Source organism: Chelonoidis abingdonii, chromosome 21 (assembly GCF_003597395.2).
Source record: "Chelonoidis abingdonii isolate Lonesome George chromosome 21, CheloAbing_2.0, whole genome shotgun sequence".
In the NCBI taxonomy this organism is placed as follows: Eukaryota; Metazoa; Chordata; order Testudines; family Testudinidae; genus Chelonoidis; species Chelonoidis abingdonii.
Window position 1 is genome coordinate 6,436,803 of NC_133789.1, and position 17,283 is coordinate 6,454,085.

Genomic DNA, 17,283 nt, shown 5'->3' on the forward strand with positions numbered 1-17,283 from the left:
CACTATCACTTTAAGTCCTGCCCATCCTGCCATTCAGCCCGGCTCCCCCCGCTGACTCATGTGGAAGTTTGGCTCCTCCTGTCCTGGCCCCAACCCGGCCCCCATCAGAGACCAAGCGATGCAAGCTGGCAGGCACTCTGCTCCAGGCAGCAGTGGGCCAGGCCACCACACCGCTAGTGACCGTCCACGCCACTCTGGGCTCCCTGGGGCCGGGGAAGCAGAGCCAGCTGAGGAGCGAGTGAGGGAGGGTGTGGAGTTGGGGGCGTGGAGGAGGGGCTGGAGAAGAGAGAGGATTCCAGCCACGGCCAGTGAAGGGAATGGTTCTCCACATTTTTGGGTGCCCTACGTAGCTAAATATGCTGCATATGACTAAGGATGGCCCTGCCTTCAGCCCTGGGTGGTAGGCTCAGGTTACACCCACCCCCCTGCCTGGGACAGGGTGGCTCGGGTGGGGTCAGACTTCAGTCCTCGCCTCCTGGAGTCGTGAAGTAATTTTTGTTGTCAGAAGGGGGTCACAGTGCGATGAAGTTTGAGAACCCCTGTACAGGGGCTGCCCCATACACCAGCGCACCAAGCGCGTGCCTGGGGCAGCCTCCTGCTTCCTGCTGGTCGCTGTGAGGGCAGCAGCCAGGTGGCCTTCGGTGGCATGCCTGCGGGAGGTCTGCTGGTCCCATGGCTTCGGCGGCAATTCAGTGGTGGGTATGCCAAAGGCATGGGACCAGCAGACCTCCCGCAGGCATGCTACAGAAAGCCGCCTGACTGCCATTCTTGGGGCGGAAAAATACATAGAGCTGCCCCGACGAATAGATTTCTGGGAGGAAGCTGTAGCTCTGTTTTCAAATTGCTTGTGAAATAAGAGCCCAGCACTTAAACTCTCATTTCATTCCTGAAAATGAGCCTTAAGGCCAGACAGGATCATGAGATCATCTACCCTGACCTATGTATGCATGCCCGCCCTATTTACAAGGCACTAAACACCACTCAGCCATTCGCACCTCAACAACGAGAATTAGACCAAAGTATCACAGCCCTCAAGAAGCTAAACTAGTGTGCACCACAGGCAGAGAACAGGAAAGACCAAAGTGAACGGGAGGGATCAATTTGTCTCCTGTTATCGTTTATCCTTCATTTCTCTTGGGCCCATTAGGTGCTGTGTGAAAACAAAGATGCAGCTGAGCCACGTGGTAGAGAGAGAGAGCAGCTGCTATTTTGCAAGACAACAACAGGGCAGAGGAAAGAAAATTAATTTGAATCCCATTTCTACCTAGCTATTATTGCATCAATCATGAAGGATCTACTTAAAATCGTGGAGAAATCTCACATTTTTTGCAGGTTGATCATGGCATAAAAAACAAACTTCATGGATGCGTTAGCAAATTTGCAAGCAGCGAAGGGAAAAAAAAGCCACAATCGGTGGCATTTAGGTGGCAGCTCAAGTGTGCTGCTTCATTTCTCAGAGGCAATTTGGCGGTGGGTTCTTCGCTCCGAGAGGGACTGAGGGACCCGCTACCGAATTGCTGCTGAAGACCTGGACGTGCCGCCCCAAGCACCTGCTTCATTCGCTGGTGTCTGGAGCCGGCGCTGCATGAAGTTTGCTATTTATGCCATGACCCACCAACAAAAATGTGGGATTTTCTGCCGTGTTTCTCAAAACCAAAAGGGGGGTAGCCTATTGATGATGGTGGAGGGGTCACAGTATTGCTACCCCTACTTCTGCGCTGCTGCTGGCAACAGCGCTGCCTTCAGAGCTAGATGCCCAGCCAGTAACCGCTGCTCTCCACTCTGTTTTCAGAGCTGGGCGGCTGGAGACCAGATTTCACAGTCTGTGATGGAATTTTCACAGCTGTTAATTTGGTAGACACCTAATTATCATGAACAATGACCATGGGGAAAGCAGCACTTAGGCACTGCTTCTTCAGTTACTTAGCCAGCAAAAAACTCTGATGCATCATTATTTTCCTCCCTTAACGGTTTATAGCATACTTCCTTTTTGTTCAAAAGAGACACTCTTCTGAACCACCATAACATTTAGGCATCAAAGCTACAAAAGCTCCTAAATGTACATCTGCACTGCAAAAGAAGACCTGTGGCTAGGATGACCAGACAGCAAGTGTGAAAAATCAAGCCACAGTGAGTGTGTGTGTGTGGGGGGGGAGAAAATAGGCGCCTATATAAAAGAGCCCCAAATATCAGGACTGTCTCTTAAAGCATATCGACATCTGTCGGTCACTCTACCTGTGGCCCTCCTGCAATGAAATCCCAGAGTCCCAGTTTGACAGATTTGGGCTTATGCTACAGGGCTTAAAAACAACAATGTAGACATGCCTGCTCAGGCTGAGCTGGGCTCCGAGACCCACCCTCACTGGAGTCAGAGCCCATGTGAAAAACTTTCTCTACATCATAATTTTTAGCCCATACGGTTCAGCCTGAATCTAGTACCTGGCCTGTGAGACTTTGCTCCTGCTGGGTCTGGAGTTTAGATGAGTAGCATGTACCTGAGTGGCTTAAGCCATTGGAAAAGTTCCAATGGGTTACAGCCACTTTAAGGGGGGATCTCTTTCCCTCCGATTATCACTTTCTAGAGCTCCTCTCTGTTGATTGACTATGTAAGAGCCAAAAATAATCGATTCGAGCGTATGTCCCTACAACACAGGATTTATTTCCCGATTTATACTATCGGTTTTGGGAAACAGATATGTATAAAGCTCGAGTGCATCGTGCCACCACAAGCACTAATTAATTCTAGCGGTGTGCGCCTGTTACCGAGGCTAGCGTCTATTTTCGGGAGCGTTTGCATTGATAGCACTGTACCCGTAGCATATCCTCCATAGTTTTCCGCAGTCTGCCCTGCCTATTGGAATCTAGGTTTGATCCCAATGCATGATGGTTACAAAAAACCAGTGTCGGCGGGTGATTTGGGTAATTGTCGTCACTCCAAAATCCTATCCTCATTAAAGCCAAACGGCAGGACAAATCATTTTCATGCCCTTTTTCCCTGGATTGACGCTGGGCAGATGCCATAGCATGGCAACCATGGAACCTGTATTGCCTTTTGTACACTGTCACCATACGTGTACTGGTGATGCTGCAATGCTACACAGCAGCAATTCATGTGCCGTTGCATACAAGCGTAGCAAGAGATGCGGTTTACCATCCGCATACTGCAGCTGTCTGCCATTGTAATGTTGGTGATAGCAGATGACATAGGTTTTCTAATCATTGCTGTACCATTTGGTAAATATTGGTGGATGATGGAGATTATTCAAGCATTTAAATGTACTGTCTGCTGCTGTCATGGGTGCTCATTGAAATGGCTAAGAGCTGAGCGTTGGAACCCGAGGGGCGCAAATGGACAAAAAAGGGGGAATGACTCCCCAGGTCATTCGCCTTTCTCGTTATGTTTTGTCTAAATATAGAGTCAGTCTTAGCATTAGAGTTTATGGGCAAGTCTACTAGAGAGCCAGTGTAGAGCACCAAGCTGCTCCGGGTCAGGCTCTCCGGAAGAGTCCCGCAGAAATGGATGAGCTGCATGCCATTCATAGGAGTGTGCTCCCCTGCATACAAGCCCACCCCATGCTTCCCAATCCTCCCCAGACACCCCTCTTGGGCTATAACCGTGGCAGTGTCCCGATAGAACCATTTAGGGTTGATGAAAGTATAAAGAATGCAGAAGAAGAAACAGATAACCAGCTATCTCACTAAAGTCAATGAGGGAGAGGCAGCCTTCCAGCTGCTAGGGTGCTCAGTCCAGGGAGTACAGAATCTTTTCTTTAGACATGAAAGGGAGGGAGGGGGGCGGCGGGCTGATGGAAGGCTCAGGCTCCCAGAGCCCGTATACGATGTAGGACGGTTACCCACCATCTTTGTACCGTCTGACCGAGGAAGCATGACAGGGAGTCTATTCATTCCCAAGGCTGTTTATTACGCGAAGCCCTAGCCAGGAGCACCATCAGGATGGCGTGATGATAGACAGATGAATGGCCATCAGTCATTTTTGCTACTGGTACCGTCTTCTGCAACGGGGAAGGGAGAGAGATAGAGGATGCTGTTTAGCGCTGCAGCACTCGTTTACCTGTTAGCACAGCATCCAGATAGACATACGGTGACATTTGAAAAGTGGGCAAGAAACAAATTTTTTCCCTTTTCTTTGAGGGGAGGGGTGGGGGTAAATGTTAACGACATATTCCTCTGAACTACTGGTGACCCAATGTTTTTGACCCTTCAGATGCCATGTGGTGGAGCCTCAAGCCACAGAATGCGATATGCTTTTCCGAAGACTGCGAGAACTGATGGGATAGCGTGATGTCTTCAGTCAGTACCCAGCTCCATCCCGCGCCGCCCCGAGCATTCCATTTGATTCTTTTGCGCTTTCCGTTAATATACTTGTCAACAGCACCACTGTGGCTGTGGACTCTCCAAGATATTGCAATAGACTGGAGATTTTCTTCAAATGCCCCTGTATGTCCAGACCTGTATTGTCATTTGTCTTCTGTTAACGGAGCGCTCTGGATAGAATCATAGAACGATGTTGTGTCCCCATACAGCCGACCAGGGATCTAGATTATCTTCCTATAAGGTCGCGATGTTGGTAGGCTCTTGTTTGGATTTGGGACTGCATCGCCACCCATGCTAGATCAGAGCTCATGCTTGGGACAAACAGGAAATGAATATTTCCACAATTAAGTATCGCTAAGGGGCTTTTTCGCTGCTCACCTGAAGGCCAGTGCATGCTGAGTTCAAGAGTTGCTTTCCAGGCAGCCAGTCAACAATGGTGCACTGTGAGATCTGCGTTCGACGAGGCCATAAGAGCTTACGTCGAGCTGTGATGATGCGACCAATAAATACTTTTGAATGACAATACAGGCGAAAGGATGAACTGGATTTCTAGCGCACGATACGCTCTCCTCTTCTGCTTGTCGTGAGGAGCTCACAGAATACCTGGTTTGAAGAGGAGCCTTCTGTATCGATATAAGGGCCCTCGCTTAGTGTGGACCTAATCCGACATGGCAATACCGATTTCAGCGCTACTCCTCTCGTCGGGGAGGAGTACAGAAACCGGTTTAAAGAGCCCTTTATATCGATATAAAGGGCCTCGTTGTGTGGATGGATACAGGGTTAAATTGGTTTAACACTGCTAAGTTCGGTTTAAACGCGTAGCGTAGACCAGGCCTCAGTTAAATTGTTCCTTGTCTCTCTCCTCCCCAGCCCCGTGAACAAAATTTGCAATTTTCTCAAGTCTGTCAGTCAACTTTATTTGCAGAATTAATTTTTGCAAATAATTTTGATCTGTAGCTTGTTCGTAACCAATTTATAACAAGCATCTAACAACCCAGATGCTTCAGTCAGTCTCAAAGATCCTGTGATTTTTATCCCTGGATCAGATGAAATAGGCAACTAGTGCAAATCATCATAATCCCAAACCTGAAATTAACTTTCTGCAATATGGGCATTAACAGCTGGAGCAAATTTAACAATCCAAACAAACATTAGCAAACCTTTTCCTTTGGCAGTATTTGCAAAAAATCTAGCTACAAAGAGCAATTGAAGCTGTTCATATCAGCAAGGGAACTTACCAAATTCCATTGTAGATAAACAAGGACTTGTATTTTTCTGGTGACAGAAGTTTCAGGTCAGACCGAGCCTCTGAAATCTCTCCCTTGATCGGATTTTCAGCTGGCCTCTGCCAGCGCATGGAGGCCAAAAACACAATGATTGTACACGAGATCAGGATAAGGAAGTATTTCATACTGCATTAAACAGGTGAAAGGAAGACTTCAGTAAGCAATGAGGCAGCATTTAGCTCTGTGCCTGCATTTCTAAACTCTGCATTTCAGCTTGGGTTTTTCCTCCCTTCCACCCACATCCTGCAGATCTGAATCTCTTGTTTGGTAGAAAACTTCTTCTGAACATGAAGAAAATAAAAATGCCTCATGCGTTGATTATACTTAGGAAAGTCTGACTATTCATGCTGGGAGGCTGCTTATACCAATTATAGGACAGTTGTTCAGACGCACACACTTTAGAATGCCACAAAGCAACCAGAATGCACATCCCTCCCCATTGCCCTGTTTTGTGGGTAGATCTGGTGCAACAGGTAGCTTTTGGAAAAAAGTAACCACCACACACACCCCTCATGATTTTCAGCATTTTTTCCCCTCCTTACTGAAGTTTCTGTCAGCAGAGGCTGCTCGGTGCATAAGATCGTCTTCAGGGAAACTCATGAAAAATTGCCAGGCTACATTGCCTCAAGGAAAATAGTGGCTGCAACTCCCTACCACCACCAGCCTTTCACCCACTCACTCTCCTCTGGGCTATGCCAGCCCTGTCCTCACCTTGCAGGTTAACAAGGTGTGTACTCTGATCTTCGAGTCCCTTTGAAGCATTTCCCTGTGATATCCAGCCCCTAACACAAGCTACTCACAGAAATCCTGGATCCTCTGCCTCCATGGAAGCAGTGTGCCCCAGTTAACTAGTTTTCCTTTAAACCACAGCTACTGAAAAACTACACAGCACTTGTGAGCACTTCTAACAAAACCAGTTTTATTTAAGAAAGAATAAAAGATTTAAAGTAGAAACAAGAAAGGGTGGTGGAAACAAAGTTACAACACAAAACAAAAAGCATAAGTGAACCTGGGTCTACACTTATAGTTACCTTTCCTATTTAATAAAGTAGGGTTCCCCCCACCCTGCCCCAAGTTCAGTTGCAGAACTGGATGGCTTCACAAGAACCAGGATCCAGTTTTTCCATGAGAACATCCCTGCTTTCCTCAGTGAATGGATGCAGAGGCTCTGTTCCTCCTCTCTGTTATACTGAAATAGTCTTGTTCCTATGTATAGATATGACCAAATGGGGTTTGCCCTAATATTCATTTTTACCTTCAAGAGGTTTTGATTGTTTGCAGCTGTCTCTGGTGGTTTTCCGTTGAAAGTCTTGGTATTAAACAAGCCTGAACAACTGAACCTCACGTTCCATCACCAGATAAGGATGACAGGGTGACAACTGCCTCCTGCCTTAATAGGCCATCACCAAGACATATTATCCATAGGTGACTAATTGTTACTCCAAAACACATTGTTCCTGAAATATTACCCGGACATACAGTTCACAATGGCTCCAAGCCTTAAGTTATGAACTGTCTGTAGATCTCTTTACGGATAAATATCCTCTAAGGTGAAATATAAGACGTGTGTTTGGTACAATGAGTTTGTCACAGTTTGCACTGCACCCCTTAAGTGTGTGTTTGCCTGTGGCGGCTTAATCTGGCCCTTCACACTTTTGTCTTGCTAGGGAGGCATTCAGAAACTATGTGCAATAGTATTTTCCTCATGTACGCAAGGAACCAGTTGAAATGTGCTCAGTGTCTTCAATCTTTCCTGGCAGGTAGCCATGCAAACATCAGGGAGTTCTGGTTGGTCATTTGTGTAAACAATAAGCAGCAAAGGTGAGAGCACTGAATGTGGGGGCAGGCCATTCGATTGAGTACACCATCAACTTCTGACCATCCATCTCAACAAAGAAACATCGATTCTCAAGCAGAGAGAGGACCTGGACCATCTTGCTATTTCTCAAAATTTTTGAGAGTTTCAGCAGACGTACGATAGTGTCAAAAAATAAATAAAAAAAATATACAGCTTTGGTAGTTTTACAGGTTTCAAAGCCATCTTCAATGTATTGAGTTAGATTTAGAGCCTGGGAACAGCATGAACATCCTGGGGAGAAACGCCCTTCAACTATTAGCACTGTCCTACTCATTATCCTCTGTTCACATAACTTGCAAGTTGAACAAAGGATATTGGGCAATAACGCCTTGCAGTTAGGGTCTTGATATGGTTTGAGTAGTGCAACCTGGGTTATCTGCATAGTTTCTAGAAGGAACTGGAAGAGTCAAGCAGCCGCATCTGTTCTCTCATCCTAAAACAGAGGATGAGTGTGTTAGACATTCCAGCTGCCGTTCCACATTTCAGGGTTTTCATGGCTATTGGCAGCTCCTCAGTGCTGAGCTGTTCTTTGTGGACTTTTGCTCACTCTTCGGAGACAGCAAATGGGTTTTGTTCTGCACTTTGCTTTGTGGGTTGGTTTACCATTTAGGGTGTGAATTGGCTGGGAGAGTCTATGGCCCTGCACTTTAGTTGCTGTTCATCAGGGTTCAGCTTACAAAAGGTGCTTTCGTACTATTATGACAGTTGTGTTATCTGAAATCAGTTTCCTCCAGCGGCCATGCTATTCCTTTCCAATTTCTCACACAAGCATTTCCCCCCAGCCCCATGGTTTTGTCACTGTTCAGATAATAGCTAGTAGAGAAATACGTAGATAACTATGTTTTAATTACAAACACAGATACAGACTAACCCCTCTGATATGTTTTAACTGCACTGGACATTGGTCCCGCAACTCCCCCCTCAACCTCTCTCAGTGCAGACTTCCCTAAAAGGAGCATACTAAGTCACGTCCACACGGAGCTGTGGTATTCATTGCATAGATGTGTATTTAATAACTTGCTATCTGCCTATCATGAAAATACTGAAGCCCCAAAGCGCAGTTGTTCAGCATTTGAGGGGGAGGTGGGGAAAAGAGAGTCAAACCAAACTTCTCTTTGAGTGCCTAAATTTAGACACCTGGGTTTGAATGTTTGGGCCCACCATCTAAACAAGCCATGCTATGAACACTGGTGGACTTAAAAAAAACAAAAAACACATACCTAAATCGTCTGTAACAAATCACTTCTAAATAAACCCATTTAAGACGGAAGCACCCTCTGCTCCACTTCTTGTGCTTTAAGCTCATCAGCTTATCGGGGGGGGGGGGGGGGGGAGAATGAGATGGGAATCCTGAATTTAAGGAGAAATAGATTTCTCACATCATAAAAAAAAAAGTTTTATAATTAAGTCTATGTTTTTGATAGAGACAATAATCATGTGAGGGGAAAACTGATCCTGAAACTGGGCGCCAACAGGACTCAAAAAGGAGGAAATCCAGCCATACAAAATCTATTCCAGGACCTAGCCCGACATTAGCAATACCACAGCGGCTTATTTACATTGACCCAAGAAAGGAAATGGCACTTATACAAACAGTATAGTGTGATGGGAAAATCCAGCTAGACTTGGAATGCTGCCCATCATGAAGAGCCCCATCCTGCAAGAACACGTACACAGGGAAGAGTCATTTCACTCACACAAGCTACTCTCCATTACTTCTGTAATATTTTTTGAGTAAGTAAGTTACTCACTTGCCTACATGTTTGCAGAATCAAGTCTTAACACAGAAGTGAGTTCATTATAGGGTTTGTCTTCACAGAACAATTAACTCAAGGTCTGTTCACACACAAACCCTCTGAACTCCAAGTAGGGGTGCTTTTAGCTCAAGTTAGCTGGCCCATCAGGTGTATGGACTACAGCTGGTCAGCTGCTAACACAATTGCTCTATGCTACGGTGGCCACTCACACATCCCCAGAATAAAGGGCACTCTGATACTTCTGGGAATGGTTTGGGCCCCGCCCCGCCAGCATGACCTCCCACGCCTGGTCTGTACAAGCTCATGCTGCACAGAGGACGCCATTTTGAAGAACGTGCTGCTCCACTCACACAGGTGGAGGTAGAATGGCACATTCTTCAAAATGGCATCCCTCACGTGATACTGGACAAAAATCAAGTCTGGTTTTGTCTCAGTAACAGTCAGGGGACAAGTCACCCCAAAAGAGGACTGTCTGGTTGAAAACTGGAGGAGTGGCCTTCCTACACGGTGCTGCTCACCCGAGCCATTTTGCAGTGTGGCACTTTCCCTTGAGCCAGACTAACTGGAGAAGAGTAATTTGAGATCACCTAGCAATGACGACGTTTTAACCATAAATTTTCTTTGTTTTCCTTTAAACTTTTCACATACAGAACAATTAGAGGAAACATTTGTACTTTTTTTTTTTTTTTTTAAGTTCCCATAAAAAAAAATTTTAAACACACATCATGGAAATATTTGTTGCCTTTTATGCACTGTAAAAGGCATTTTCCCTTTTGTTTTATATATCATTTTACTTAAGATCATGCAAATTGTATTGTGAAGGACAAAATTTAAAAAATTACAATAACTCTGGAAAAAAAACAAAACATACTACATTTGTCAGGCTTACATCCTCAAGTCACTTTCAATCCTATTCACACAAGAGACAAAACTACTAGATAGTAAAAAAAAAAAAAAAAAAAGAGCCAGAGCACACAAGTACAGGGAGATTATAAAAATTGTGGATATTTTTTTTTAAAAAAAAATTAATTCTGCCCCACTGTCCCTTTTAAAATTACCTTGAAGAATAAAATTCCAGAAACTAAACAAAGAAGATAAAATAAAAAACATAAGACATTCAGAACTAAAGCAAAATTGGGGCCCAGTCCAGTAAACATTTAATAATTGTGAGCATTATTCCTGGTATTGCCTAGTCTATCGGAGCGTAACAAGATCTGTTACTTGTTGGCTGGTGGTAGGAGGAAGATTGTAAAGAAAGCATTATATGTCTGTGGAATTGTTGCACTTGGTATTTATGACGATATCCTCCCCAAGAGTAAAGATTTTGTTAGCCTTTTATGTATAGGCTTAATCTTGAAATCCTTATACATTAATGAATAAGTCAATATGACTGCTTTCCTGATTAGGGGTCATTTGTACAGCAGTATAGAAGTTTTACACCACCATATGCAAAGTTTTGGAATAAGCAAATACAATCACTTGCAAGTACAGTACAATGATCCAACACAAAAGCATTGACGAAGTGGGGGGAAGGGCATAGGAGCTCATGGAGGGAGGAATTTTTGAGAACACGTTACATTCAAGTCTTTTTGTTGGCAGAAATACAGGCAATCACGGAATACAAGATTACTGCTGCATTTACTCTTCTCGATCAACGAGGAAGAAAGACATTTAAATGCATCTATTATTGCAGCCTTCCTGGGATTTACTGGGTTCCTTTGCATTGAGTCCCTCTTCTCTATTTTTAGTACCCTTTATTCTGAAGCATTATGATCATTTTTCTTTTTGAGACAAGAAGTGGCTGAGTTTAACATTGAAGCAGCAGAGTTTCTTCTCCCCTCCACAACCCCCTTCCCCTCGCATCATTGAATATAACTGTGAGATGTGCACGCCTTTTAAAATGTTTTAAATATACGTAACAATGATTATAGCATATTCAAAAAGCATCAAGTTGGTTTAATTTACACATCTTTTCTTAAAGCTCACAAGGCGTCATTAAGACCCTGTATAAAGACTCCCATCATTCTTTGGGGTCAGGGTCAAAAGTTAGACAGTCTTTTCCTTGTCATAATTAGTCATTAAATACACTGCAGTTTCCTCCTATAAATTCTCCCTTTAGCACCAACTTAGTTGTTGTTACAGGTTTTTAAACAACCCTCCATGACATCTGTCTACATGGAAATGACTGACAATTGTTTAAGTGTCTCTTAATGGATGAGGCTCTCTCATCCTTGTTTAGCTTTTTACACGAAGATTCTAGTATATTTGTTTTAAAAGCATCAGTAGACAAATTGGTTTAATTTAGAAAATTTTCTTAAAAATTAGCCATCGAACCACCTATAATGAGAGGAGAGCGACAAGTATTGACTGGGGATCTCTACAACTTTGCTGACAGTCAAGCAGAAAGCCCCATTTCAACCCACAACATTATAGCCTTTGCAAGTCAAAGAAAGGCCCATAACCATACCAACCTGAGGGCATAGGAAGCACCTTTACCATGGAAGGGAGTGAGGTCTGTTTTGCCAGTTTGAGCAGATCAGGTTAGCTTTTTAAGAAGCAAAAGAAAATGCTACTGCCCTTTGTTTACAAGGAGAGCTGTTCTGCAGCCAAGGGGTTTCCTCTCCTGGCCAGTATCAAAGCTCAGGGATTCTAGTGTTTAATTCCAGGAAGGGCCTTCCCTTTACCCCCAGACAGTGCGTAGTCGCTGCTGCTGTAGTAGAAGTAAATATCTGCCAGACTCAATAGCCCAGCTCAATGGAACTGCACTGGGTTTCCATTTGCAGAGTTTCCCCCAGAAAATCTGAAGCCTGAACACAATGGGCAGAAATTAGAGACAAATCCTTTTCACTCAGTTATTCTACTTATTAAACAAACAACCAACCAACAACAAAAAAACAAAAACAAAAAACCACACACACAACAACAAGCCACAATCAAACCTGCAGTAAGATCTCAGCATCCTCTGGCAACTGGAAGCCCAGGAATAGGGAGAGATCCAGTCCTGGAACATGCTGATTCTGACCAAACACCCCCAGTGACCACAAGCTCCCCACAAGTAACCAATTGCACTAATCTGAGCTATATAGCAAAGAGAGCTGTCTAACCCTCCCAGAAACTCACACCCCTAGTACACAGGCACCCAATACCATCTTAGCTCCGGGTATTTAGTATCTAAAGCCCCACCCATACAGGTATATCCAATCCCAGCCCTTCACCTGATACTCAGTGACTACAGCCCCACCCTGTTAACAAGTCCAATAGCTGCAGACCTACCTGAGAATCAAAGCATCAAACACATCTGTACCCTGAAGAGGCTTATAAAAAAAAACACCTAAAAAGAGCTAGGGGAGAATATTTACCTGCTCTGCGGATTTTTTTAAAAAAGCAATTGCTTTAGCGTGGCACAAAACTAGAAACCGGAAACTGCTGCAAAGTCAAATTGTTGGTGGAAAAACATAAAATGTAATTCAATTATGTGTCAGTCTATTAAAATCAGGATACTGACAAACTTCACAACACCTAAGCCAAAAGGAGAAGCCCTGTCCATTTCAATATAGGCAATGCTACTGGAAATGTCCCCAATTCTGAGATTTTCAGACAAACTACTCAAAAGGTAAAAAGCTTCCTCTAAGGGGGGAATGGCTCAGCTGTACCATCACCCTATGCAAAATTATCTCCTTGAGAACAAAAGCCTACTAGAAATAAACTGCAAACAAACTACTGGTCAACTTAGAAAGGACATAAACACTGATCTTTAAAAAAAATAGCTGCAAACTAAGCAAAATAAATTTTATTTTAGAAATGTAGAAAGAGAACACATACTGAACTGCATAGATACAAAAAGAACAGGAGTACTTGTGGCACCTTAGAGACCTTAGGAGAACTTAACATAGGTGGCAATTTTGCAACAAAAAAACTTCAAAAACAGACTCCAAAAAGAGTCTGCTGAACTCAAAAATTAATATGCAAATTAGATACAATTAACTTTGGTTTAAACAGAGACTAGGAATGGTTGGGTCATTACACTAATTGAATCTATTTCCCTATGTTAAGTTCTCCTCACACCTTCTATGGGTCACCTCAATTATCACTTCAAAGGTTTTTTTCCTCCTGCTGAGGATAGCTCACCTCAATTGATTAGACTCTTCCACTTGGTATGCATACTTCCACTTTTTCATGTTCTCTGTATGTATAAATATCTCCTGTCTGTGTGTTCCATTCTATGCATCCGCATCCAAGAAGTGAGCTGTGGCCCATGAAAGCTTATGCTGAAATAAATTGGTTAGTCTCTAAGGTGCAGAAGTACTCCTGTTCTTCTATTTGCGGATTCGTACTAACATGCGCTCCTAATTCCTGAAATATGTATAGATAACAACCCTCATAATAAAGCAACCGCAGACACCGCAGTGCAGAAAGAAACCACTGGATAAATACAAGTTTCACCAGTAAACAACTTGTTAAAGTTATCCTTCTTAACAGTAAGTCAGCCTCAATCCGCTATGCAGAGCAAGTCTGTGGGACCAAACTTTTATGCTAAAATCATTACTCATAGACTCAGTAGACTCATTATGGTCTAGAAGGGACCAATATGATATCTAGTCCTACCTCCTGCACAAAGCCAGGCCGCAAACCTAACCATGGCCCCTCGCCCCCACTTTCTATAACACCACCTCTAACCCGGAACTGAGGTTATTAGAAATCCTCTAAAACTTGTGGTTTGAAGACTCAAGCTGCACAGATCCACCAGCAACGATCCCATGCTTTCCACCGCTGCAGGAGGAAGGACAAAAAACCTCAAGAGCGGCCTCTGCCAATCCACCTGGAGGAAAATTCCTTCCAGCCAATATGGCCGATCAGTCTAACCTCGAGCAGTGGGCAAAGACTCCCAGCGCAGCACGCCAAGAAAGAATTCCTCTGCAGTACATTCAGTTTCCCATCTCATCCAATCCCACTTAACAAGACCATTGAGCAGAACTTACTGCGATAATCCAAGATCAACTTGCCCAAATTAAACTATTCCCCATCATAAACATCCCTCCATAGCTACTTTATCAAGCTTTAGTCTTAAAGCCAGCTAAGTCTTTTGCTCCCCACTACTTAATTCCTCCGGAATGCTGTTCCAAGAACTTCATCCTCCTAATGGTTAGAAACCTTCGTCTATTTCAGTCTAACTTCCCTAATATCAGTTTGTACCCATTTGTTCACTCGTGCCTGCATTTAGTACTAAACTTAAATAATTCCTCTCCCTCCCTAACGTTAATCCCCTGATATATTTATATAGAGACAAGCATATCCCCCGGAGTCTTCTTTTGGCCAGGCTAAACAAGCCCCTTCTTTGATCCCTTCATAAGCAGGTTTTCCATTCCTCGGATCATCCTAGTAGCCCGTCTCTGAACGTGTTCCAGTTTGAATTCATCCTTCTTAAACATGGGAACACAGAACTGCACACATATTCCAGGTGGGGTCTCACCAGTGCCTTATATAACGGTCCTAACACTCCTTATCTTGCTGGAATAATCCTCGCCTGATGCATCCTAAATCCGCCATGCTTTTTTAACGGCCATATCACATTGGCGGCTCATAGTCATCCTGCTATAACCAATAGCAAGGTCCTTCTCCTCTGTCGCTTCCAACTTGATGCGTCCCCAACGTATATCTAAAATTCTTATTATTAATCCCTAGTGCATGACCTTGCACTTTTCACTATTATATTTCATCCTATTACTATTACTCCAGTTTACAAGGTGGTCCAGATCTTCCTGAATAGTATCCCGGTCCTTCTCCGTGTTAGCAATACCCCCCAGCTTCGTGTCATCCACAAACTTTATTAGCACAATTCCCGCTCTTTGTGCCAAGGTCAGTAATAAAAAGGCTAAATAAGATCGGTCCCAAAACCGTCCTTGAGGGACTCCATTAGTAACCTCCTTTCCAGCCTGACAGTTCACCCTTCAGTACAACCCGCTGGAGTCTCCCCTTTAACCAGTTCCTTATCCACCTTACAACTTTCATATTCATCCCACTTTTCCAATTTAACTAACAGCTCCCCATGCGGAACCATGTCAAACGCCTTACTGAATCGAGGTAAATAGATCTACCGCATTTCCTTTGTCTAAGTAATCGTCACCCTTCTCAAGAAGGAGATCAGGTTGGTTTGGCACGATCTACCTTTAGTAAATCCATGTTGCAATTCGTCCCAATTACCATTGACCTCAATGTCCTTAACTACTTTCTCCCTTAAAATTTTTTCCAAGACCTTACATACTATAGACGTCAAGCTAACAGGCCTATAATTACCCGGATCACTTTTTTTCCCTTTCTTAAAAATAGGAACTACGTTAGCAATTCTCCAATCGTATGGTACAACCCCCGTTACAATTGCTCTGGTTTGGATTAAATCACAGTTGTCAGCACAGACACTAGGAACCCTGCCTATAGCGGTTTGGTTTGGTTTTATTCTTTCAGCTAACAGTTGGTTGCCACTGCCATATGAATCAGGGCAGCATATAACCCCTCTAACCAAGCTCACCTGCACCACGGATAGGCTTTCCTCAGCTGAAAGGCAGCATAGTCTATCAGGGAGGATACTGGAGAGGGAGTCAGGAGAGGTGGGTTCTGTTCCCAGGTCCGTCACTGGGCAGCTGTGTGACCTTAAGCAAGTCCCTTCACCCTTCTGTGCCTCTATTCATTTACCCACCCATCCTTTGGTCTGGTTGGTCTTCTTAGAGCAGCGGTTCTCAAACTGTGGGTCGGGACCCTGAAGTGGGTCATGACCCCATTTTAATGGGGTTGCCAGGACTGGCTTAGACTTGCTGGGGCCTAGAGCCGAAGCCAAAGTCCAAGTCCCACCACCCTGGGCCGATGCCAAAGCCCAAGGGAGGAGCTCCGGTTACAGACCCCCTGCCCAGTGCTGAAGCCCTCAGGCTTCAGCTTTGGCCCCCACTGCCAGGGACAGTGGGGCTCCGGCTTTGGCCTCCCCACCCAGTGCAGCAGGGCTCGGGTGGGCTAAGGCTTCGGTCCTCGCTCCTGGGGGGTCATGTTGTCAGAAGGGGAGCCAGTTACATCCCAGTTAGGAGGTGTGATTTGCATGCCAAGGAGGCAGAAGGACAAGAACAGGGACAATTAGGTCAGGGTTAATAAACCACTAGGCCTAATAGTCTTGAGCCTCAAGCCCCTGCTTAGAGCTCAGCAGGAGCTGAGGCCTGCAGCACCCAGGACTGCTGGGTGCCCCAACCCCCCCAGGAATCCTACTTGCCCCAGTTGGGCTTACCTTGGGCAGCAGAGGAGGGTGGCTTTTCTGGCTCCCCAGGCAGCCCAGCTCTGGCAGCTAAGGAAGGGGACTGCCAGCTCCATTCCTGGGAACAGAAGTCAGAGCCTCAGATCTACTTCCTGGATCAGAGAGCCAGGGGAGGGAGGCACCAGCCCAGGCCCTGACACCAGAGGGGAGCCCCCTTCAGTCCTGCCAACCACCAGACATAAAAAATCATAGCTGGATTCCACACTCCCCCCCACCCCAAAAAATCATGAGATTTTAAAGCCAGCATCAAACCAGACCTTTTCAGTTGGTCTGTTTTCTTTTAACTGCCCGTTACTCTTCTGGCTGGGTATTGAAAAGTCAACCTTTAATGCACACAAAAAAAGGGCTCCTCTCCCTGGCTGCTTCACTTACCCTCTCCCCTTCCCAGGACCAACCAACACCACCTCACTAACTCCCTCAAAACGTTTCTTCCCTCCCCGCCTTCTCCTCTACCCAGATCCCAGGGAGAGGAGACGTTCCAAAGCCAAGGCTGGGTTTACAACGGCGCCATGGAGCTGGGTCCATGCTCAGAAGGGGGACCCGACCTGCTCTGCTTGTCCTGTGCCCTGAGCCCCCCGCATCCCCCCAGCCCGCTGCCCCCCCACACACCACCTGCTCCTCTCGGCCTGCCCATCCGCCGGCCGAGGGCTCTTCTCCACCCCTTGGCCCCACTGCTAGCTTCTCTCCGCCCCTTGGCCAGACCCCAGTGCACCTCCGGTTCTGGGCCATCTCTGCTTCCCAGCACCTGTGGGG

General features: G+C 45.2%; 2 protein-coding genes across 2 annotated transcripts in view; both read right to left on the bottom strand.

Annotated features, from left to right (window-relative positions):
* LOC116831453 (beta-1,4 N-acetylgalactosaminyltransferase 2-like) overlaps positions 1-12,751 on the bottom strand; it is a 123,597-nt gene extending 110,846 nt beyond the window's left edge. The window contains 2 exon segments of the mRNA XM_032791465.2: positions 5,574-5,747; positions 12,176-12,751. Of these exon segments, the coding sequence (XP_032647356.1) occupies positions 5,574-5,747; positions 12,176-12,246 (245 nt within the window). The 5' untranslated portion in view covers positions 12,247-12,751.
* Positions 1-17,283, bottom strand: part of LOC116831452 (beta-1,4 N-acetylgalactosaminyltransferase 2-like) — a 95,716-nt gene that overhangs the window by 21,319 nt on the left and 57,114 nt on the right. The gene's annotated exons all lie outside the window — the stretch shown is intronic.